Genomic DNA, 26,428 nt, shown 5'->3' with positions numbered 1-26,428 from the left:
CGGCTGTTTCTATCAGCTGAGGACCTGACCTTCTCCTGCTTGACTGCAGGAACAGAAGCTTTAATCCCCTGCCGTGCTTCTACCATTAGCCAGGATTAAAGCCCAGGATCAAGCACCGTATATTTACCGCGCCTGGTCCTTAAGGGGTTAATAGATTGGTTGATCTTGCCATTTTTTATTGGGGTCCGCTGCTAATCTTAAATCTGCGGCAAATCCTGGAGAGTGAAAGACTGAAGAGAACTGCCTTGTTCCGATGAGCATATCTGATATTAGTCTGTCAAAACAACCATTTTAACCAACGTGTATATTCATGTTACATCCGTGTGCGTTACATGTGTTTATTTTTTACTCTGTTTCACCCGCTTTTCTTCTCTTGCTCAAAAAAAAAAAAGAAATTAAAGGAGGCCCAATTTTTTTCTAGTATGATCGGTGGAGAGCAGAGCACACATAAAGGTCATCCGGTGTGCTCCGCTTTGTTTTTTTGGCGCACACACTGACTTGAATAGGCGACTTTCGTCCGACAGATACAACTGGAGTAGGACATGCTACCGTTTTATTCTTATCCCCATGTGTAAAAGTCATAAAACATCCCCTATTCTCCTCTCCCGGGTCCTCGCAGCAGCGCCGTGGCTCCGTTCTCAGTGCCGCGCCTGTGTTGACTGTAAACATAGCATCATAGGAGAGACCAAAAGAACGCGGCTCTGGAGCTCTGAGGCCAGGGACAGGCAACTATACAATCTTTTATGATTTTTTTTTTAACACATGGAGAGCAGGAATTGACAAAACCATTACCTTTAAATGTTGATGGTCCATAAACCATGAAATTTACAGAAGTAACAGACGGTTTTGTAATCTAACGGTTCCTTTTCTTCACCCTGATAACTCCCCAAAAGACGTCAGCTGCTTTATCTGCGGTGGAAAACCACAGATGAAGCAACATAGCAGAAGACCTGCAGCAAATTACTATAGGCCCATTTTTTAACGGTATTGTTCTATCTAAGCGCACCTTAACTCATCTCTGCTTCATCTGTATATATAGATTACAGTGCAGAAGCATCACTGCAAAAATATACTGAAATACCAGAGGTTCTGGGTATTACCTAGTAGCGTTAGTAGAATGGATGTGCGTCTTCAAAACAATAGCCCATTCATCAATAATGGAGCCCTAGAGAATAAGGTGCAGCATTGGGTTAGAGCTCACGATGCTTCCGATACAAGCTTACAAACCGGTTATGCTTATAAACATGTAACGGTCATGGGGTCCATTCTGCTTCCATTACAGGACGGCGGTATGCTGCCAATGGCCCGGAGCAGCCATGCGCTGCTCATAGCCATAAAGGCAATATTCACAAAGATGTCATAGCTGTGGCCAGAGATCGGCCATTGTGGTCAAATGGCACTGGATGTATTTCACAATGCTATGGCAGATTGAATACATTTTATATTTTCAGGTCGGAAAGCTGTTTTAAGCCATTTTTGAGTCCAACATTACATGCCAATTAATTTCACACTATATTTGTAATGATCGAATCTCCTAATGCCCTCTATGGACATAGAATTAAATTGGTGCACTTAAAGGAGATGTCTCGAGGAAGCAGTTAAATTTTTTTTTTGCCCAGTCCCCCCCATTAAGTACACATTACTAAGCCCCCCTGTAAATGACATTTCTAGCTGGTTCGTACTTACCGTTTCAGCAACTTATAAAAGTTTCCTCAAGATGGCCGCCGGCTCTTTCCCCGTCGCTCGCTGCAGCCCGACGTGCGCGCTCCCGAGACGCCGCCAGCTGTGTCTCCATGGCAACCGGACGCATCGCAGCCGCCGACCAGACGCCCCGCAGCCGCCGACCAGACGCCCACCGCCAGGCAGCAGGTAACCGGCGCTAGCCCCCGGCTCCCCAGCGCTAGACCCTCAGCCCAGGTGAAGGCCCCGGAGCCCCCCCCGGCCTAGCGACAGCTCCCCCATCGCAGCGACAGCCCCCCCGGCCTAGCGCTAGTTCCCCCATCACAGCGGCAGCCCCCCTTGGCGCAGCGACAGCCCCCCCCCCCGGCGCAGCCCGGCGCAGCGGCAGCCCCCCCCCCCGACAAATCACTTACCTGGGAGGCTTCTCGGGGCTGCTGGGCTGGGCTTCTCCGCTGGGCAGCTCCAGTTTCTGCACCTTCCTCTAACAGAGGAAGGTACAGAATGGCCGCTGCAGCGCGCTCCCGAGCAGTGACAGCTCGTCTGCGCATGCGCAGAAGAGCTGTAGCGGGGAGCACACTGAAGCGGCTCGTGCTGAATGGAGAAGACCGGACTGCGCAAGCGCGTCTAAAAAAGCAAGCTGCCAGCGAATTTAGACGGAACCATGGAGACGAGGACGCTAGCAACGGAGCAGGTAAGTGAATAACTTCTGTATGGCTCATATTTAATGCACAATGCACATTACAAAGTGCATTAATATGGCCATACGGAAGTGTATAACCCCACTTGGTTTCGCGAGACCACCCCTTTAACTCTTTGCATTGAGCTGCTCCACAGCGCCCCCTCTCTGCCCTAACAGGGCACCACCAGAGCGATCAATCAGTGCAGAGAGGAAGAGCTGTGAAGAAGCACAATGCAGAGAGCAGGACGAGGGACCACCTTCAGGGCACTTGTGGAAGTGCACACGCTGGAATAGAACATTACTTCAAATTTGATGCCAATGACAAGAGTAGGCATATTTAAAAACCTCCCCACAGTTCCTATCTAGCGCTCTCAGCTGGTCATGTCCACCTCTAGACTTCCAGCGCATATGCCATTTAGTCCAGAGACGCCTCAAACTGTTGTGGCGGATCTTAGCTATGTAAGGGACCCACCCATGTAATCATCCCAACAGTGACTCCGGCTAAAAACCAGCGCAGTGGCCTATTTGAAGGAAACCATGTAAGATCGAGTACCCAAGATATAACATTTACAGCAGCAAATATATTTTTGTACTCGGAACACCCCTTTCATTTTTAAGGGCAGCCCACACAATGTCTCATTTACCACACTATTGGCTCCAGAGTCCGGAAAGGTGAAGCAGGCATCTCCAAACTGGGTATTACCATATACAACCCAGACTACGAACCACATGAACCAGAAAGCTTTAACAGCCAAGCCTTTACTCAGTCAAGTCCTCATTAGACACTGTATTAAATAGTTTAAATAATATATTAATTTATAAAATAACAGTAAAAAGCATTTCTGGGAACTCCTCCTGAGACATTTTTTTTGTATATTTACTCTTTAAAAGTGGAATTAAAAACAAAATATAACCGTTCTTAAAAATGCATCTATGTGCAGAAATCCAACTCTCGGAGGTCCTTCGACTCTAGTAGCACATGAAATGGAGTAGAGAAAGGTGTAGAAAAGATGTACCATTCCAGGAAAGGCAGCAGATGAATGTTCATTTTTGGTATTTTAACTGAAGTTTTTGATTGTTTTTCAAACTTTTAAGATGTTATCGGGCTTAGGGTATCCAAAAAGAACGAAATCAGGCTCATATAATTTGTAGAGTTTTTGCCTCCATTCTAAAGGTATCTTGGAAAACCAGTCGTCCTCCCAGCTGCTTGCAGTCTTGTTCCTGTAACTGGGAGGAAACGGAAAGAGGGAATCTATGTTTAATTGTCTTAGAAGCTGAGCTGCATCCTCGTCAAGAGTCTCCAACTTCCCTATAAAGTCATAATCGATCTGGCATGGGTGGCAAAGACGATACACCTGGCGCCAATGCTCATTGAAAGGTTTCTCTTCTTCAGTCTTGGGATCCAAAAGGTACTGTATAAACTGAGAAAAGGACGGCTTGGCCCCAGAAGAGAATGCTTCTCCTGCAGATGTGGGAACGTTAGTCCAGTTGGAGAAGCGAGTTAATATGGGTATAGCAAAACTCTTATAGAAGTCCTCATTCTCCAGCTCGAACTTACTGCGGAAGGCAGAAATAAGACGCACAAAAGGATCGCGGACAAATATGAATTTACTGTACTTTTTTAACTTAATCTTCATCATGTGTCTGGAGAACTTTCCGTATCTTCTCCAGAACTTGTTAAATGTCAGATGACTATTTATATTGTGGACATCCTCGCGGGGGATCTCCAGAGGGTCCTGATATGGGACTCCTTTTTTGTCTAAAAGACTCTCGCTCAAGACAATCATAACTCGTTTCCAATTGGTGCAAGCCACTTTCGGCACATAGCAATAAATAATCCCGTGCCGATCGTCAACTATAAGGTGATCCAGCTCCTTGTTTGGAATGTCATCAAAATCCCGGTCCTTGGTTGGAAAATTAAAACTGGAATTACCACAGAATTTGCGTAAGTTAAATTTTCTTTCCTCCTGTATTAACTCCTGATCTAAAAAGCCTTCCTCTAGCTTGGTTCTGGAGGACCAGTCGTAGCCTCGCACATTTTCTTCAAAACTATTTGATCCTCCTCTTTGGGCCGATTTTTCCTCTTTTGTGCTTGGCAACTCATTTTTTGTATCAAAGTTAAGAAAACTATCTAAAAACATGTCCACGTCCGAAAGACCATTGTTTTCTGTAGCTGAGAGAGAAGAAGGGATCTCCTCAGTTAGATGAGTTGGAAGAGACTTGGAGAAGGACGTATGGAAATTAATATTTGCTGTCCCAACATTGTCCCAGTAAACGATGATAAAAAGGACCATAAAAGCAGAGCCGAGGACCACCAGCAAACAGAAGAGACGTGACTTGGTCATTCTTCTCCAAATAGTCTAAAATCTGCTCGCAGAGACCTCACACAATGGTTCCTTTTAACTCCATACCGAGTCAGCTGGGGAATTCCTTAAAACAAAACAAAAATTTAAGTTAGAATTATTTCTTAATGGAGTTCTAAAAGCTTCTTGCATTGTAAACAGAGTTGGACTAAGAAGACTCGCACTACCTGACAAGGGGTGGGGAAGGGTTATTTACATGCTGCTTATACAGATAGCTGTAGGGTCAAAATCAGTCCAAAGTCCTCTAAAGGCCTTTCTAAAGGATCTTATCTAAAGACAAGCAAATAAAAAAATTCAGCCACCTCACAGCCAATCTGATCAGGAAAAAAAATAAGGTAGAATGTGCCTGCGACTACTTGTAGCGTAGGGTGAGATACATTATAATAACCTGTTCGCACGGCATCTCGTCATCGTGGATTCCACACCATTTTAGCATTAAATCGAATGCTATTGATATCTGTGCTGTGGTTCAGACATAGATACCAATCAAGCAATACAAAAAGTTAGGCAACAGCAGCAAAGCTGTAGTAAAAAAAGAAATGAGCACACATCCACATATTACACTGATCCTCGTAGCAATATTATTAAACCTGATGGAATGAAACTGAAATGGAGGAGACACAAATTAGATATTAGAAAACACTTTCTGATAGTGAGGGTGATCAATGAGTGGAACAGGTTACCACAGGAGGTGGGGAGTTCTCCTTCAATGGAAGTGTTTAAACAAAGGCTGGACAAATATCTGTCTGGGATGATTTAGTGATCCTGCATTGAGCAGGGGGTTGGACCCGATGACCCTTCCAACTCTACCATTCCATGATTCTATGAGTTTCTTTGTTACATTTTGATCAAATTGTATAAGCCTACTAGCCACTTCACAGTGACCTCTTTTTTTTTTAGTGGGTCGTAACACTAGTGGACGCAGCACTACATGGTGACCCCTGCCACCACAAAACAGCGCACTGCTGCCAGACTCAGTTCCCATGCTCTGGCTCCCACCACCCCGTGTACACCACACCATAACAGGGGCATGGTAGTGTAAGGACCCACTAAAAAGAGGTCTCTGTGAAGTGGCTAGTGGGCTTATACAATTGAATGTTTATTAATGAACATTGCTGAAAAGCATTAGGTCAACGTGTAATATGTGGACGTGCGCCCATGTCTACAACCTTGCCTTAGTACATTGGCTACCCAGCTCCTGATATGTGCTGCTAAACAACAAGCAGACAAAGTACAACATGAAGAGACTTATACACTATCCAACCAAAAGTAATAGGAGTCCTGAGCAAGAATCCAAAGTAATTTTTATATACGTATGTTAATACTTAGTGGGGCTCCTTTGGCCCTAAGGACATCAGATATTCTCCATAGAATACTTTCTACTAACATCTGATAGACTTTGGCTGGTATTTCCCTCCATTCATCCTGCAAACATCTGGCGAGTGCTATCTGAGAAGATGGATGCTGTTCATATTTCCTAACCTGACGTTCCCGTTTGTCCCAAAGATTTCCAGTCGAGTTCAGGTCTGGACTCTGTGCAGCCAGTCCAATTGTGGAACATGCATACCCTCAACCAATGTAAAACAACATTGAATATTTGACGAGGCGCGTTGTCTTGTTGGTAGTATTGCTGACCATTCCTGAAGTATTGTCCCGTAGTCAGCAACACATTATTGTCTAGAATGTTAGGGCACAGAACCGTGGCTCTACAACCAAGGGACTGAGACCATGCCACATACAACATGCCCAGACCATAACAGAACCTCCGCCATACTTAACTATTGGCACAACACACTCAGGTAAAAGGTGTTCCCTAGTATCCTCTACACCCAGGTACATCCATTTGATTTGAATATGGATTAGTGTGATTCATCACTCCATAGAAGATCCTTCCATTGCTCAACTGCCCAATGATGACACTACAGACATTTGCAAGATGAATAGAGGGAAATACCAGCTGAAGTGCATCAGACGTTAGTAGAAAGTATGCTGGGGAGAGAATACAATGTCATTAGGGCCAAAGAAAGTCAGACCAAGTGTTAACATATGGAAATAAACACTACTTTTCATTCTTGCTAAGGTGTCCAAATAGTTTTGGTAGGATAGTGTAGCTCTTGTAGGCATATGTAAAATCACTTAAAGTGGTTCTGTAGCTCTATGGACATCTCTGTTTTTGTAAATATTTGCATTATTTATGGAATAATAATTCTGGATTATCTTTTTTTCTTAGAACTCTGCATTGTGATGTTCCTCTCTTATTGCTCCTGGAAATAAATTGACAACCAGGTGTTACCATTCCCCTTGTCAATTGTGTTTCTTCCTACAGAGACTGATCAGCAGGCGTATAACAGGCAGCAGGGATCCGTCCTGATACACAGGCTTACTATAAAAGATATAGAGGCTTTCAATGTTTTCTAGAATCCAAAGTATTATTGATGAAGCCACTTACTTGGCTTCTAGTATATGTGTTTATATGTATGATTATGTTCTTCTGCGTCATGGTGAGCCGTTTCGTGGACACCATCCACTTGTTCCCCGGCTACAGAGTCCCCAGAAGTTTTCTATTTGCATAGACAACCAGTGTTCTGAAGTTTCCTGCTCCATGGTCAATCACCCGATACTGATGTCACAAAAAGTCACAGTTGCAGAACCTTTCACCCCAGCTGTATGCTGCTACACATATGGCGTGTCTACCTGCTTAACCGTTTGGGTTCTATAGAACACTGAAAGCGTCTGTTTCAGTAACCCTGTAGAATTCTAGCGAATGCAAAATGAGAAATGGGAAATGATTTTGCAAAGACTTGCAAACAAATGAGGAAACACCAAAGGCTGAAGCCAAATCTTGAGAAATCATCAAAAGTCAGATAATATTATACACTCACTGTAAAAAAAAATGAAGCCCCTAGAAGGAGTTGTCAGAACGGAATGACACTTTCTGTGTGATTGTAACGTAACGTTGTTATAAGTAAGTGATTACAATATCAGGGCAAAAGGGTAGTTTATTGGGGAAAACTGACCACTTGAGGCGAGGCTCTAGTACTCTGTTGTACCGCCCCTAGCTTGGATACAAGATGTGATACAAGAGGGCATGGAGGCTCTAGTACCCTGTTGTGCCGCCTCTAGCTTGGATACAAGATGTGATACAGGCAGGCATGGAGGCTCTAGTACCCTGTTGTGCCGCCTCTAGCTTGGATACAAGATGTGATACAAGAGGGCATGGAGGCTCTAGTACCCTGTTGTACCCCCCTCTAGCTTGTATACAAGATGTGATACAGGCGGGCATGGAGGCTCTAGTACCCTGTTGTACTACATCTAGCTTGTATACAAGATGTGATACAGGTGGGCATGGAGGCTCTAGTACCCTGTTGTACCGCCTCTAGCTTGTATACAAGATGTGATACGGGTGGGCATGGAGGCTCTAGTACCCTGTTGTACCGCCTCTAGCTTGGATACAAGATGAGATACAGGTGAGCATGGAGGCTCTAGTACCCCGTTGTACCACCTCTAGCTTGGATACAAGATGTGATACAAGAGGGCATGGAGGCTCTAGTACCCTGTTGTACCGCCTCTAGCTTGGATACAAGATGAGATACAGGTGAGCATGGAGGCTCTAGTACCCCGTTGTACCACCTCTAGCTTGGATACAAGATGTGATACAAGAGGGCATGGAGGCTCTAGTACCCTGTTGTACCGCCTCTAGCTTGGATACAAGATGAGATACAGGTGAGCATGGAGGCTCTAGTACCCCGTTGTACCACCTCTAGCTTGGATACAAGATGAGATACAGGTGGGCATGGAGGCTCTAGTACCCTGTTGTACCGCCTCTAGCTTGGATACAAGATGTGAAATGGGGGGCATGGAGGCTGTAGTACCCTGTTGGAAGGAAATAGCGGAGTGCTTGTACTTGGCCATCACCGACAGGCTCATTGAATATGAATGAAGCAGCACAGTGCATGCTCGTCCATGGACCCTTTCAATCTCCTCCATACTGTGGGGTGGGGGTATAGTAAGTCCTCACTGAGGAAGCCCTTAAAAAGGGGGCCCCTGTTCTTAGGATCGGTAGGAGCCTTGGTAGTGAAAGCCTCACTGTTCAGACTTTATCACCTATCCTATGAAAAATTCACAGGCTTGAACTCTCAGCCACCACAGTTATCTCCATAGACTGACCACTATCTCACCAAGTCACATAAATAATGTCATCCACAGGTCCACTTAAATCTTGCGCATGATCAGCATAACCATGGACCGGCGCATGCGCAGATCATTTAGCCCTATTCTGGGCAGACTCAACCGCCATGTCTACGAGGTCACCATTTCGCCTCTGACTTCGAGGAAGATGGCATCTTAAGTCTGCAGAAGAGTCCCATCCACATGACTTAAAGAAGGGTCGGGTTATGGTGATCACTGTAGCATCTGAGACAGTCCAGGTCCACCCACCAGACTATTTGGGCACAATTATCATACAGTGTGGAAAAAATAAGTTAAATTTACAAGATGTGCAAGTATTAAGGGCTCTAAGAAATAAAAGCTCTGGAATCAGCAATACTTTTTTGTTCTCTTAGTGCAATTGGTTTAACCGGCACTGAACTGGTCATAGGCTCCATTTAAAGGGAATCTGTCAGCAGTTTCATGCTGCCCGGACAATGGACAGCATGAACCATGGAAAGATATGACTATTGCCCCCCGGGTGTGTTTTATTCTGAGACTCTGCGATGTTTCAGAGAAAACATATTTTGAAGTTTAACTCAGGGGGGGAGGGTGGGGAACGGAGTTCCAAGTCATGATTCAGATCCCCATTCCTGAGTCACACTTTAAACGCTGCAATGTTTCAGAAAGAAACCTATGGATGGGACAATAAGCATGGATAGGAATAAATGGAGATGACCTGCAATACCAGACATGGTCTATGAACAGGTGTGGCGCTGTTACTGAAAGGAAGCGGAAATGTTTTATTAACCTCCTGCAATCCCCTTTTAGTTTCCAGCTGTAGCAAGACGCCTTGTAAAATTCCTTCAATTGTTTAGAAAATCTTAGTAAAAATTGACTTTACACTGGTAATTCTAGGCTATCTGCTTGTAAGACAACTATAAAGCATGTTGAATATGTACATAATATTCCAGTAATGTTTCCCATAAAAGAAGTATAAATGTGATTTCCAGCCGGCTCCTGCATTCCTGCGGCAATTACTTCACAACCTTCTCTTTTTCTGACATTCAGCTGCTTGTAAGTAAAATCGACAAGTTGCATGGAAGTCCTGGTGGGTCCCTGCTTCTACCTACAACCGGCCTACAAGGCAGAACCGCACCTATAGTGGTTGTGCCAAGTTATAAAGCTATCTCCTACCCACAGGATAAAGGATAAGTCTATGATTGTCAGCGTCCGACCGCTGCGAACCCCACCAATCTTGAGAACAGAGATCCCAAAGGTCTCGACATGACTGAATCAGAGGTTGCGCATGTGCGCCGAGGCTCCATTAATTTCAATTAGAGTGTCGGAGATTGCCAAGTGCTCGTATTTGGCAATTTCTGGTGATCCCATTGAAATGAATAGAGCGGTGAAACGTATATGCAACCGCTGCTTCATTTGTGTAGGGACCTGCAGAACCTCCATTCTTGAGATCAGTGGTTGCCCCAATGGTCGGACTTCCACCGATCCTAGTTATCCCCTATCCTGTGAATCCACATTAGAATGGGAAAATTCAGCAATCTGAGCAACTAACTAGGCCTGGTCATCGGTGCCAGGATTTCCTTGCCACCCTTGTGGGGATTTCTTAACGCAGCCATGTGGAGAGTATACAGGGAATGGCATGATCGACAAAAACATCCACCAAAAGGGGATCCTGCGTATGTTAACAACTCGGTGACAAAAGGGGTCGGGGGAGAATGTCAAGAATCGCCCTGATGAACGGGCGCTGTACAGTCAAGCAAATTGCAGCCAAATACAATGCTGGTGCTCCATCTAATGTGTCCTAACACACAACTTGTCATTCCTTAGCACGGATGGACTATAAAAGCAGAGGGCCAGCTCCAACGCCAATGAAAGGTGAGACTCCAAGGGCAAAATAGCACAAAAAATGTATCACTGAGCAGTAGAAAAACATTGCCTGGGAAAATTGATTTCTGTTACACCGTACTGATGGGAAGTCAGAAATTGGTGCAAGCAGCATGAATCGATGACCCCTTCCTGTCAGGTGTCAGGCAGGTGAAGGTGGAGTAATGGTGTGGGGAATGTTTTCTTGGCACAACCTGGGTCTTCCGATACCTGTAGATGGGCGCCATGACGAATTACTGCAGTTCTGAAGGCCCAAAGAGGTCCAACGCACTACTAAATGGGTGTCTCTAGTCAAGTGGCCATTGAGCATATATATGAACTGTGCCAAGGATCTCACAAATCCCACACTACTGCATACTTTGCTATTCACGTGTCTGGGAAAGATGAAGTTCTGTGTTGCTCTCCGTGACGGTCAGGTGCGTTTGCTTGCTGTTCATCTGCCCTTGAAGGTGCTTATTCAAAAATTAGAATTGCATTTTTGCAAAAATAGCGCCCCAGCTGTCCATGGCGTGCGTGTGATATTGACGTGAATGAGGAGTTACCGTACCACACACACAACCCGTGGACAGCTACGCTGCTATTTTTGGAAGAAAACAGCCATGTTTTTTAATTCTGTACAACCTCTTTAAATATCCCTCGGGGGCAGCAGATACAGACTCCACATTCTGCTTGTGTTTCCACTTAAAATCTAAAATAAGACAAGGCTCTGATGTCTGGAGGGACTGGGAAGGGCTTACACCGGCCGGGGCGAGGGGTTCAGCAAAACGCTGGAATAATTGTGTTTGCCTAAAACAAACCACATGGACAAATGGCGGAGGTTCTCCTTAGAGTGAATACTGCCAGGTTTATCCTAAAAAGGAGAATGTCCAAGGCAATCGCTACAGATTTATAGGGATCCGCAAGTTTAAGAGCGCCTCAGCTGAAAGCGATAGAGCTTCACGTGTGCAGGGCGAGCCGAACATCCAGAACTGCCAAATATCTTCAAGAAGCTTGACCTCATCAATACTATTAGGAGCCAACTCCAAAAATGTGGCGCCAGCAACAACAAACGCTCTAGGGTCGAATCCAGTCTGCAGCTGAGGGCTTGTGAGCCTGCACTTACACGTTACTTGTCCCTTCAGTAGTCACGGAGCTCTCTCTGGTAGCCATAGTAGTGCCCCAAACTTTCTATTCTAGTAATTGGTTTTCAACTCTTTTGCCCACTTCTCCATTAGGCTCAGCCATTCCCTTAAATTGCCCGCTAGGCACATTAAGTCTACTATCTTCCTTAGTGGTGACTGATAGGTCCCCAAATTTCCTCAGTAGTAGTAACAAAACTTGGGTGGTGGTGGATGGTCGTTGTGCTGGTGGGGGGTGGGGGTGATGGTAAGGGGTGGATGGCGGTTGTGCTGGTGGGAGGTGGTGGTGATGGTAAGGGGTGTGGGGGGGGGGGTGAGGACAGGAGTGAAATAGGCTGAACTAGATAAACATATGCATTTCTTTTTTCAGCCTAGCATACTATGTAACGTCATTATAACCAACCAGTTATTCCAGGTATGGCTGAATGGTGCCAGTTTTTAGTAGCCCATAACAAAACAACAAATAATAGAAGGAGACTCAAAACTTTTGGTGCCAGTCATACACATTTTTGGGCAGTGGTTGCTTGTCCTGCCATGCTCTATGTTTAACCACCCTGTGTACAATGTGTTATGTATGGTCCGTGAGTGTTTTAGCCTTAAGCAAGACCCCGAAAGCCATGCCACGACAACCCCCAAGCCACCCAAGAAGATCTCCCCATCGCAGCCTGCTCAAGACTAGTCTGGAGCGGAGACCAGCCTGTGAAGGTATAGGTACTCTGCACCCGTTGGTCTATGATGAAATGTAACACTACAGGTACCTTTACACAGAGAGCAACTATCGTTTGCAGAACCATCGCCTAGAAGAGTCGCTGATGCTTACCAACGGTCGTCTGCTTTTACACAGAGTGCTCATCGCTCATTAGTTGTTGGCCAACATATGGTTCATAGAGCGATCTCCATGCTAATTCAGTCTAAAGTCGCTCAAATACAAACAACTGACTATACACCAGGCGACTTCTGATCAGTCAGCGACTAGTTTTTAGGTGAGCTGAAACTAAACAATTAGTGAGTGAATTTTCGCTCGTCACCCTGTTGGCGGCCATGTTTACACGCAATGACTGTCATTTGCATTCACTCTTTCGAATAATTATTTGGACGATAGTTGACCAATGTACTGGGCCATTTAAAGGGGATGATTAGAAGTTCATTCAAACAAGCGAAACTGAGCGATAATCGCACCGACAGCACTTATCTAAACGGGATGTAATGCCAACCTAGTAGACTGAAAACAATGGGCGATGCTAGAGCACGCCCAAAGATCGAATGTGCCGCGATCAAACATCGTTCTTGTGTATGACCTCATTCAAAAGAATGGGATTCATATTTGTGCGTCTCGCAATGCACAAATCTTGTGCGATTTTCTCGCCCGTGTGAAGCCGGCCTTCAGTCACATATAATTAGAGTCCAACAAACAGGGTGGAAGCTGGAATAGATAATAAAAGAGGAGGGAGAATCAGTTTTACTCACCACCAGGACTTCTACCACTGACTTCGGATGGAAAAAATTCCCCATGGATTCTGAATAGCAGGTAATGAAGGTCCACATCAAAAGTAAATGTGTCTATAGGGGGTACTTGTGAATAACCTTTGGAGGGCTACTGCCCCGAGAAGAACGACCCCACCAACTCTAAATTAGCTTAGCAACCCTAAATTAGAATCCCAGGCGCGTTTTTGCTGGCAGATCAACCCGAGTTTTAGGTGCATACAAATAGTAGGGTAGAAAACAAGGTAACAAAAACTGATCTGGTAACCAGCAGATTCTGAACCACATTGGCCACTGCTTTCTATATAAAGAGTAAGGCTCGCCCCCTCCGGGGCGGACACTCATCAAGAACAGGTTGAGGTAGAAGGTAAAGATTGATCTTCAAACCTGCATCTGACAAGGACTGATAGACATTTCACAACTCTGTTCGCCTTAACAATGAAACCTTTAACCCCTTGAGGACACAAACATTTTGGGTTTCTTCATTTTTATGTTTTTGAAAAGAATGAGCAGCGCTGCTGAAAGTGCGACACAACTTGGTGCCGCGCTTTGGGCAGCGCTAGCTACACTACCAAAAAAAAAAGTTATACTCAACGATGCTGGCACTGTCGGGGTCCCTGATGCTGCTTTCCAGGCACTTGTCAAAAGATCTTTTGCTAGTGACGGAGTTTGAAGACCCTGCCTCCAGCAAGAGATTGCTCTGATTGGCTAATCCAGCACCAGTCACAGCCAGCACTGGATGCACCAATCCCAGCCATTCAATGAATGAATGGCTTACGGCTCAGCCAATCAGAGCAATCTCTTGCTGGAGGCGGGGTCCTGAAACTCTGCTACTAGCAAGAGACGCTCTAATTGATGAATGAACCTACATAATACAGGTATGAACATTCATTCACACAAGTGTAGTATTACACATACTGCGCCCCATTATGTATCAGTCATGGAAGGGCGGTTACATCACTGCAATACCCAAAGTATAACAATATACTGAAATACAAGAGTTTGAATGGCGAGCGTACACATCAGCGGGCAGTACAGGACTTTATAGATGATTAGGAAGAGGCTCACAGAGGAGACGAAGATATATATATATATTAGACACACACAGCATCATATAACATATGATGAGCATCTCTGAAAAAAGATGCAGATAAAACATTAATAAGTGACCCCCGCATGGACATATCCCATTGGGGTTCCCTGGAGGATATTACAGTCCCTTTCTCACCTACAAGGTGACAGGTTGACTACATAAACACCCCGAAAGACCGTTCTTCAGTTCAACACTGTTTGTAACCACAGGCCCATCTTGTAGGTTTCCCTTCATATAGATAAATAAAAACATAAACGGATGGACAGATGTAAGGATGGGTGAGATGGCAAAATGGACGGACAGACACATGGGTAAAAGGATGGACAAAATGAAAAGGTGAAAGAATGGATGATGGATATTTGGATGGATGGAAAGGTGGGAAGATAGATGGACGGGTTGAAAATTTGTACAGGTGGAGAGGTGGAATATATAGGTGGAAGGATGGATGAATGGAATAATGGATGGACGGACGGATAGAAAGGTGCAATAATGATAGATGGAAGACCAGATAGGAGGATAGACAGAACACTTCCCACTACACTGCAGTGATACAGCTAACTCCCGAAACTCTGTAGCATGCCGCTTCCTCCCCCCCGTATATAACAGAGGGAACTGTATATTTAAAAAACACATTTCCTGTTGTATTGTCATCATATACACACTATATAATCTACTATACATCCTGTCCTATACACTCATCCTATACTGTACTATACACATGCACAATCCTGTGCTATGCACTCATACTATACACACTATCAAACTAACGACCACTTGACCGTGAGTGTGTGTGTGCTTCTCATGCTCCGCCCCCTGGTGACATCATTACAGGTCATTCAATATATAAAACACAGAGCCTGACCGACAGAAGAACAACACAGTTAGGGCTCTTGGAAAGTGTTAGGAAAATACTGAATGTATGATCATTTAGATTCAATTTCATTTTATTTCCTTCAGTCAGGAATATACTGAGTCGCTGCCTAAACCAGTTCCATGAGCAAATCAGAAAAGATGTCCCCTCTTGATGTGCAAATGCGATTTACTTGGACACAAGGGTGAAGTTAACAGGATGGACATTTAAGATTAGATCTTGGTCAAGGAAGAGGTGTAATTAGGTTTGTATCCAGACGAAGTGGAGTCAACATTTATGACAATGTGCAACTGTTTCATCTCCACGTCAAACAGGAATGTGCTGGTACCTTTCTGTTTAGAAGGCTTTGGTATGCCGACATATGGTAACCTGTTGGTCAGCTGTATTGGTATAATATAAAAAGGTACGATTTTCTCAAGTCAGGAGGATGAGAAGGCCTGGAAGCTCCGAAGGAAGGATGAGAAGGCCTGGAAGCTCCGAAGGAAGGATGAGAAGGCCTGGAAGCTCCGAAGGAAGGATGAGAAGGCCTGGAAGCTCCGAAGGAAGGATGAGAAGGCCTGGAAGCTCCGAAGGAAGGATGAGAAGGCCTGGAAGCTCCGAAGGAAGGATGAGAAGGCCTGGAAGCTCCGAAGGAAGGATGAGAAGGCCTGGAAGCTCCGAAGGAAGGATGAGAAGGCCTGGAAGCTCCGAAGGAAGGATGAGAAGGCCTGAAAGCACCGAAGGAAGGATGAGAAGGCCTGAAAGCTCCGAAGGAAGGATGAGAAGGCCTGAAAGCTCCGAAGGAAGGATGAGAAGGCCTGAAAGCTCCGAAGGAAGGATGAGAAGGCCTGAAAGCTCCGAAGGAAGGATGAGAAGGCCTGAAAGCTCCGAAGGAAGGATGAGAAGGCCTGAAAGCTCCGATGGTAGGAAGAGAAGCTCTGAGTAGTATGGACGCTCCAGATACAGAATGATGATGTCATCGGTTGAACCCCTAGAAGTGAGGGAACCTTCGGTGATGGTAATATGTGATCTGTAACTTTTAGTTAATAATGTGTAGCTAATGATGTAATGTAACTTGCTATCTTTATACTTTGTGATGTGGCTTCTGCAACCTTTAGGCTGCCTGTCCACGGGCGAGTTTGAATTGCGTTCTCTGTGGCGATAATTCGGCCGCAGGGAACGGAGTGAAAGCTCTCCATAGCATTGCTATAGAGTGCGCTTCCCCCTGTCCACAAGCGGAGAATCATTGCGATTCTCCACTCGCAGCCGGCAAATCGCAGCATGCTGCAATTTGCTGCGGTCAGCCTATCTGTCAGATAGGCTCACAGCGGAGATCCGCCTGCCGACTCCTGCTCCCGGGCGGCGGCTCCCACGGCATCGGATACCGCAACGCCCGTGGACAGGCAGCCTTGTGCTTTGTATATAGATATCATTTGTATATAGATCTAATAGTTTACAAACGTAGGACAATTAGTCACCACTAGGCTTGATTATCATTTGGTTTGAATGAATTCTTATTGTTAAACCTTCCGTAGTGTCTTCTGCGTAATCTGAACTTAAGTCTTGCTCCTTGCAGAAATACATAAATGGCGCTGCGAATGGGATTACTCAGAGTCATTTTAGAGTGAAATTTAAAGAATTCCTTCTGATAATCTGGCATAGTGTGAAAATGTCTTTATTTAAGAAAATCCGCCATAGTACAGAAATGTTGGTATCTAAGAACATAGAAGTGTCTGATGAATCAACAGATATCCCAGGGTGGAATAAAGCCCCTATAATATATTGGCCGCCGAGTGGTCGCAGTGTGTTGGATTAGGGGAGCCCTGGGATGATGTGTTGGAGGGTGGAGAGCCCATGGCTGTTGGGAGATGTTTGCAGAGAGCAAAAGTAGAAAAGGCAAAGAATTTGCTTCTGTGTGCCGGAGAGGATGGATATTGTTGAGTATCGGAAGATGCACGATAAACATCAGAGTGCGCTGCAGGAAGTGCAACAACTGGAAGAAGTGATGTGTGATGTGCGAAGCTCTCTGGTGATGGCCCAATGTCAGAACAGCTGACCATGGATAAAGCAGATCAGTACAATGCAGTAGCAGAAAAGGCAGTTGTCAGGGTCGCACAATACAAATACCGCAAACGCAGAGGGAGCGTGAATAAGAAAAAGGTTCATAGGTTAGCGGCCAAGGCGGGAGTTGATTGGGACCCTAATGAGTGGGATGGAGACATGTGGGACATTCCTCGGATGAATCTGAGTATTTATCAAATTCTGCAGAGAAAGATGAACATTGTAATGAACATACAAAAATTGATCTGCCTTCTGTAAAAGCAAATCTCGTCATGAGGTGCAGAACGGAGAGTAGTCCACAAGGACCGGTGAAGATGGATGTAGTGGAGGAGTTTACACAGCAGGAGCTAAATGATATCCATGAAAGATTTGCTCATAAACCGAATGATCCATTGATAACCAGGATAGTGAGATTGTTTGATGGAGGAGCAGATGGTATATGTGTAGATGGGAAAGTCGCACCCACATTCTTAACTTGTCAACTGACCCAGTGGTGGCTGAAGCATTCAGGACTTTACGAGTCCAGCAGGGCCGACCCACTCTACTAGATGTGTTGGCGCCGGGTATAAGATGTGAATATCCTACTGATTCTGATTGGCCGCATACAGAGAAGTCCTGGCATACTTTGCATGATTGTATGCAGAGGATTAAGGAAGAAATGATGAAACATGCAATTGTGATGAATGAACCAAGTGATTTGATGGAAAGGGTGTTGCCCACCAGTGATCAAAACCGAAGTAATCATGCCTGTATCGATAAATCAGACTGGTCATCCGATGGCTGGGGTTCTGAAAGCGGTAAGGCAGTTGGGAGACTTTGGCCCGATCCTGAATGAGGACAGATCACAGCCAGATCACAATCCAAATTGTAATAGAAGGACTCATGTGAGACGAAATGGAGTAAACAGGACGGATATGTCGGTAGCTTTATGGAAAGCTAGGGTCCCATGGGAGAAAATAGATGGGATCCATATAGATGAGATGTGGAAACTGTATAAGAAAAGGGGATTATATGACCCAGGGGTGGGGGGGGGGGGGGGAATTGGGGAAAAAAATACCCGGTAGACCTCCAAATGCTCCAATGTGGGGAGATTATAATCTTTTGTTAATGTGCTATTTGTCTATGTTTTTATTTTTTCCTTTTCCTCCTCAAGATAACAGCTGATGAGAAATATTCTGGCGGGGATGTGCTGGCTGAGACATTTGGTTTTGGGAAATAGATGTTTTTCACAAGCCCCCAGACTGTGATTTTGGTTTGGGTTCTGTTTAATCTGCCATAGACTGATTTATTTTGGATCAGGCTTATTTTGGACTGAGTAAATTCATAAACTGAGTTATTTCTGCCAGGACTCTGGGACTTTCCAAGTGTGATTTTAAATGTCATCTCTCCATACACTGTGACTATCCAACTGAGCCTGAAGAACTGACAAGTGTGCCCAACTGCTGCTAAACTGTCACCGGGGCGGAGCCTCAAACTTCTGCAGAACAAAATCGACAACTGATGAAAAGTCAAAGGAGGGCTAAGCATCATAGATCCTCCCTGAGGCAACAAGTGGTGTACAAAGGGCATCTGCAACAGTGGAATCTATAAAGACTAAAGGGGCTCTATGGTCGGCCATGGATACCTGCACTTCTCATACCCATGGACATGGAGAATGGAGGAGATTGACTGACTACAATGTAATGGGCGGGGACAGATTCCTCCTTATGGTCGGTTCTTTGACTAACCAGGGAAAGCAGTAAGGGCACAATAATCCCCCTGCTTCCCTGCACCAGAGACCCTGAAGGTTTAGGGTCCAAAGAAGATCAAGAGAAGGAAGATCTCAAGATAAGAGACATTTGTATTCAACATCTAACGGTTTTTGAATTTTTCGATTTTTCCTCGAGTCCAGGCTGGACAAGATTTGTTTTTGTGTTGATAACAAATGAAAATATAGGGGACAGAGTAATAAATGTGATATTAGATTCTCTGGTTATATATGTAATGTCTTATGGTTATAACAAAAATGGAAGATTCGAAAGAAACATTTAAATCATTCGTTAATAGAACCATAATATGTGAAAAGGAATATTCAAGCGTTTAATTGGATGTTGATTTTCTGTATTTTAATCACATTGTGTAAGTGTAGTATAACATAGGGTGTGTAATGGTAACCCAGAAGTGATTCTAAATAACCAAGGGTGGATTGGTAGGAAAGTACTGAATGTATGACTATTTAGATGCAATTTTATTTTTATTCCTTCAGTCAGGAATATACTGAGTAGCTGGAGTTCTGTGTGCAAATCACAAGAGATGTTCCCTCTTGATGTGAAAATTCGATTTAAGGCTGAATTAGACACAACAACAACAACAAAAACTCTTAAAGCCGTCTTTTGAGCGATAATCGTTGTGTGTAAATGCACTCACATTGTGCAGTTTTCGTTAAGCCGCTCATCGTTGTCTTTCAGCATGCTGAAAGACAACGATGAGCCTTATTAGGGATTCACAGCGGGATACAGCTGATACTATTGTTTCAGCTGTATCCCGCTCCCTAATGACAGGCTGGGTATGAAGAATGGAGCGGTCCAGCTGTGTTCTCCATACCCCGCTTAGAGGGCTCGGCTGTATAACAACCGGGCACTCCGAACGGCGAACAGCTGGATGCAGAAGACAAGCGAGTGGCTGCGATTGTCTTCTGCATCCCCCTCTCGGAGCACTCAGCTGTATAACAGCTGGGCGCTCCCAGCAGGGGACAGCTGGATGCAGGAGGCAAGTGACCCGGCTTGTCTTCTGCATTCCCCGCTCAGAGCACTCAGCTGTATAACAGCCGGGCACTCCGAGCAGGGGACAGCTGGATGCAGTAGACAAGCAGCCCCGCTTGTCTTCTGCATCCCCCTCTCGGAGCACTCAGCTGTATAACAGCTGGGCGCTCCCAGCAGGGAACAGCTGGATGCAGAAGGCAAGCGGCCCTGCTTGTCTTCTGCATTCCCCGCTCAGAGCACTCAGCTGTATAACAACCGGGCACTCCGAGCAGGGGACAGCTGGATGCAGAAGACAAGCGGCCCCGCTTGTCTTCTGCATCCCCCTCTCGGAGCACTCAGCTGTATAACAGCCGATCGCTCCGAGCAGGGGACAGCTGGATGCAGAAGACAAGTGGCCCCACTTGTCTTCTGCATCCCCCGCTCGAAGCGCAAGGTGATCACTTAACATTTGAGCGATCACCTTGCGCTGTAAAAAGAACAGAACGATTATCGCTCAAAAGATTTTTTGATCGATAATCGTTGTGTCTAAACCAGCCTTTACTTGGGCACAAGAGTGAAGTTAACATGATGGACATTTAAGATTAGATCTTGGTCAAGGAAGAGGTGTAATTAAGTTTGTATCCAGACGAAGTGGAGTCAACATTTATGTGCAACTGTTTCATCTCCACGTCAAACAGGAATGTGCTGGTACCTTTCTGTTTAGAAGGCTTTGGTATGCCGACATATGGTAACCTGTTGGTCAGCTGTATTGGTATAATATAAAAAGGTACGATTTTCTCAAGTTAGGAGGATGAGAAGACTTGGAAGCTCTGAGTAGTATGGACGCTCTGGAGACAGAATGATGATGTCATCGGTTGAACCCCTAGAAGTGAGGAAACCTTCAGTGATGGTAATATGTGATCTGTAACCTTTAGGTAATAATGTGTAGCTAATGATGTGATGTAACTTGCTATCTTTATACTTTGTGATGTGATGTCTGCAACCTTCATGCTTTGTATATAGATATTATCATTTGTATATAGATCTAATAGTTTATAAACGTAGGACAATTAGTCACCACTAGGCTTGATTATCATTTGGTTTGAATGTATTATTTTTGTTAAACCTTCAATACTGTCTTACTCTCTTTAAAGCGTAATCTGAACGTAAGTCTTGCGCCTTGAAGTAATACAGAGGGGGGAGGACAAAAATAACAAACTGAGAATACACCTAAGCTGTTATTATCTCAGACACAAGTCAGGAGTCCTGACAGAAGACACCGACCTACCGCCACCACAGAGATCCAGTGGGCTGAAGGACCTGCAGTGACATCACTGCTGTGGGAGGAGCCATTCTGCAGTTTGATAGAAAGTACTGTATACTGGATAAACCGACAGCAGCTACTACCAGGACCTGTGATAATGTCACCGTCATATGATCAACTGTGTGGGTGGAGTTGGGGATCACATTACATGGGGCTGATCACTGTATCCAAGACTCTGCTGAGCTGGTGAGGTCTGGAAATCAGCATGGACGTATGTAGTAGAGCTGTGTGTGATGTCTGGGGATCAGGATGGATGTACCATGTAGCAGAGCTGTGCGGTGCATTGTGCCACCAGAAACACTGGTACTATAATTTCCTAATAATTTCTAGTACTGTACTATACACATGAATCACATACACTACATACTGTACTATACACACTACACACTGTACTATACACATGAATCACACACACTACATACTGTACTATACACACTACATACTGTACTATACACACTTTAAAGTGCTGCGGAATACGTTGGTGCTATACAAATAAAGATTATTATAAAATTGTGGTATATAGACACGTTACACACACTACACTGTACTATACACATACTATACTACACACTCATACTATACATACTGTACTATGCACTTACTATTTACTGTACTATACATACGAATCACACACTCTATACTGTACTATACACACTACATACTGTACTAAACTCATACTATACACAAATACACATTACATAATGTACTACATATACATACACTACTGTACTACACACTCATACTGTACTATACACATACTATTATACATACTCTACACTGTATTGTACACATATGTTGTATTATACATTGTATACTGTACTATACATATATACACACACACACTATACTGTAATAGACACATATACACATTACATACTGTACTATATACACACTACTGTACTACACATTCATACTATACACTATACTATACATATTACATACTGTACTATATACATACTATACTACATGTACACTTTACTGTATTAGACATACTCTACACTGTATTATACACTCTATACTGTACTACACACATACACATTACATACTGTACATATACACATACTACTGTACTAAACTCATTATTCACTATACTGTACTATACACATTACATACTGTACTATATACATACTATTTACTGTACTATACACACTACTGATCCTTATTATACACGCACTACATATCTATTCTATAATATACACACCTATATACCTACTATACAGATATAACTCTGTACTACACTTATAACACTGTACTATAACACAGTATATACTGTACTATACACATTATATAATGTACTAGACATACTCTATACTGTACTACAAATATACACACTACATACTGTACAATACACTATACTGTACTACACATATATACACTCTATACTGTACTATACAGTGTATACTGTACTACACACATTTACTGTATTATAAATACTCTATACTGTATTGTACAGACACTCTATAGTGCCCTATACATATACTATATACTGTACTAGACACACTCAACACTATATACTGTACTATACACATGTACACACTATATTGTGCTATACACATATGGTACTATATACACTATAAAGTACTATACACACACAAATACTATATACACACACTATATATACTACACTATAAACATACTTTACTACACACATTATATAATGTACCATACATGCTCTATACTGTGCTATACAAATATACACAGTATATACTGTACCACACACACTACATACTGTACTATACACCCTCTAAACTGTTCCTTACTATACGGGCACTACATATCTATATTATAGTATACACACCTATATACTGTACTATACGCATATAACACTCTATATTATCTACTATACACATATACTATATCACACACACACTACATGATGCACTATACACATATACTGTATCTCACACACACACAATGTACTATATACATATGCTATATACTGTTTCTCACACACACAATGTACTCTACAGATATACTTTATCACACACTACATGATGTACTACATACATATGCTATATACTGTATCTCACCACACACACATGATGTACTTAATACATATGCTATATACTATATACTGTAACACACACAAACTATATGATGTACTATACACATGCTATATACTGTATCACACACGCTATATACTGTATTAGACAGACAATGTGCTATACACATATGCTATATACTGTAACACACGATGCACTATACACATATGCTATATACTGTATCACACACGCGATGCACTAAACACATATGCTATATACTGTATCACACACATGATGCACTATACACATATACTGTATCACACACAATGTACTATACTCATATGCTATATACTGTATCACACACAAAGCACTATACACATATGCTATATACTGTATCACACACACGATGCACTATACACATATACTATATACTGTATCACACACAATGTACTATACTCATATGCTATATACTGTATAACACACAATGTACTATACGCATATGCTATATACTGTAACACACACGATGCACTATACACATATGCTATATACTGTAACACACACGATGCACTATACACATATACTATATACTGTATCACACACAATGTACTATACACATATGCTATATACTGTATCACACACACGATGCACTATACACATATACTATATACTGTATCACACACAATGTACTATACACATATGCTATATACTGTATCACACACACACACAATGTACTATACACATATGCTATATACTGTAACACACACACTATAATGATGTACTATACACATATGCTACACTGTATCACACAACGATGTACAATACACATGCTATATACTGTATCACACACACACACACACTATATGATGTACTATACACATATGCTATATACTGTATCACACACACTATATGATGTACTATACACATATGCTATATACTGTATCACACACACTGTATGATGTACTATACACATATGCTATATACTGTATCACACACACTGTATGATGTACTATACACATATGCTATATACTGTATCACACACACACTATATGATGTACTATACACATATGCTATATACTGTATCACACACACACTGTATGATGTACTATACGCATATGCTATATACTGTATCACACACACACTGTATGATGTACTATACACATATGCTATATACTGTATCACACACACTATATGATGTACTATACACATATGCTATATACTGTATCACACACACACACTGTATGATGTACTATACACATATGCTATATACTGTATCACACACACACTATATGATGTACTATACACATATGCTATATACTGTATCACACACACTATATGATGTACTATACACATATGCTATATACTGTATCACACACACTGTATGATGTACTATACACACATGCTATATACTGTATCACACACACACTGTATGATGTACTATGCACACATGCTATATACTGTATCACACACACACTGTATGATGTACTATACACATATACTATATCACACACACACGATGTACTATACACATATGCTATATACTGTATCACACACTATATGATGTACTATACACACACTGTATGATGTACTATACACATATGCTATATACTGTATTACACACACAATGTACTATACACATATGCTATATACAGTATCACACACACGATGTACAATACACATATACTATATCACACACACTATATGATGTACTATACACATATGCTATATACTGTATCACACACTATATGATGTACTATACACATATGCTATATACTGCATCACACACACACTATGATGTACTATACACATATGCTATATACTGTATTACACAATGTACTATACACATATGCTATATACAGTATCACACACACGATGTACAATACACATATACTATATCACACACACTATATGATGTACTATACACATATGCTATATACTGTATCACACACACTATATGATGTACTATACACATATGCTATATACTGTATCACACACACTATATGATGTACTATACACATATGCTATATACTGTATCACACACACTATATGATGTACTATACACATATGCTATATACTGTATCACACACACACTGTATGATGTACTATACACATATGCTATATACTGTATCACACACACACTGTATGATGTACTATACACATATGCTATATACTGTATTACACACACAATGTACTATACACATATGCTATATACAGTATCACACACACGATGTACAATACACATGCTATATACTGTATCACACACACTATATGCTGTACTATACACATATGCTATATACTGTATCACACACACGATGTACTATACACATATGCTATATACTGTATCACACACACTATATGCTGTACTATACACATACCACTGCTGGAGTCGGGGAGCAGCCGGCAGCCCGCTGTGTGTACATACCCCCTGTATGTGCGGTCACCCAGCAGTGCTCGCCGTATCTGTAGGGTAGCCGTCTATCTATACTCCACACTCTGGGACTATACACATTATATACAGGCTGCCCTCCTGTGTCCCGTTATCTGCAGCGCTATCACAACCCCTCCGTCCTCAGGCCCCGGGAAGAGGAGGGTGGGCTATAATCGCGATAGCCCATACAGCAACCGTCATTTGTCGTGATATACTGCACCTTAGCGTCCAGCTGGATGTCTCTCTATCGCGATACGCGTTCCATGTTGTCTCCCTGCTGAACCTGGTCGCCGACATGAGGGCAGAGAAGGAAGCAGCCACAGAGCCAGCTCAGCCCGGATCCCCAGCCCTCCACACACGACCTCCCCATCCCCTCCGAGCCGGGACCGCAGCCCCGCCCACCGCCAGAGGACCAGGGAGGAGGCGCCGGGCACGTGACCCACGGAGGCCGCCATCATTACTGTGGGCAGTAAGGGCATCGCTGGACCTGGGCAGTGTGCAAAGATTCGTGATTTATTTTTGTCGATTTTGTGAGGATTTTCTCCTTGCGCCCCTCATATAAAATGTTAAGGAATTACATGAATGGCTATTCCCTTGTAC

The 26,428-nt window shown here is 43.3% G+C and overlaps 1 protein-coding gene across 1 annotated transcript; it reads right to left on the bottom strand.

The window, feature by feature from the left end:
• Window positions 1–2,437: 2,437 nt before the first annotated feature.
• Window positions 2,438–26,206, bottom strand: CHST12 (carbohydrate sulfotransferase 12). The gene is made up of 2 exons (XM_066576398.1): window positions 26,049–26,206; window positions 2,438–4,789 (listed from the first exon to the last, which is right to left on the bottom strand). Exon 2 carries the CDS (start codon window positions 4,702–4,704, stop codon window positions 3,442–3,444), a length of 1,263 nt encoding a protein of 420 aa, XP_066432495.1. The 5' UTR covers window positions 4,705–4,789; window positions 26,049–26,206; the 3' UTR covers window positions 2,438–3,441.
• Window positions 26,207–26,428: the final 222 nt, after the last annotated feature.

Source organism: Eleutherodactylus coqui, chromosome 8, assembly GCF_035609145.1.
Source record: "Eleutherodactylus coqui strain aEleCoq1 chromosome 8, aEleCoq1.hap1, whole genome shotgun sequence".
NCBI classification, from domain to species: domain Eukaryota; kingdom Metazoa; phylum Chordata; class Amphibia; order Anura; family Eleutherodactylidae; genus Eleutherodactylus; species Eleutherodactylus coqui.
The sequence above is the reverse complement of the archived record's forward strand: the minus strand, read 5'-3'. Positions and strand labels throughout refer to the sequence as shown.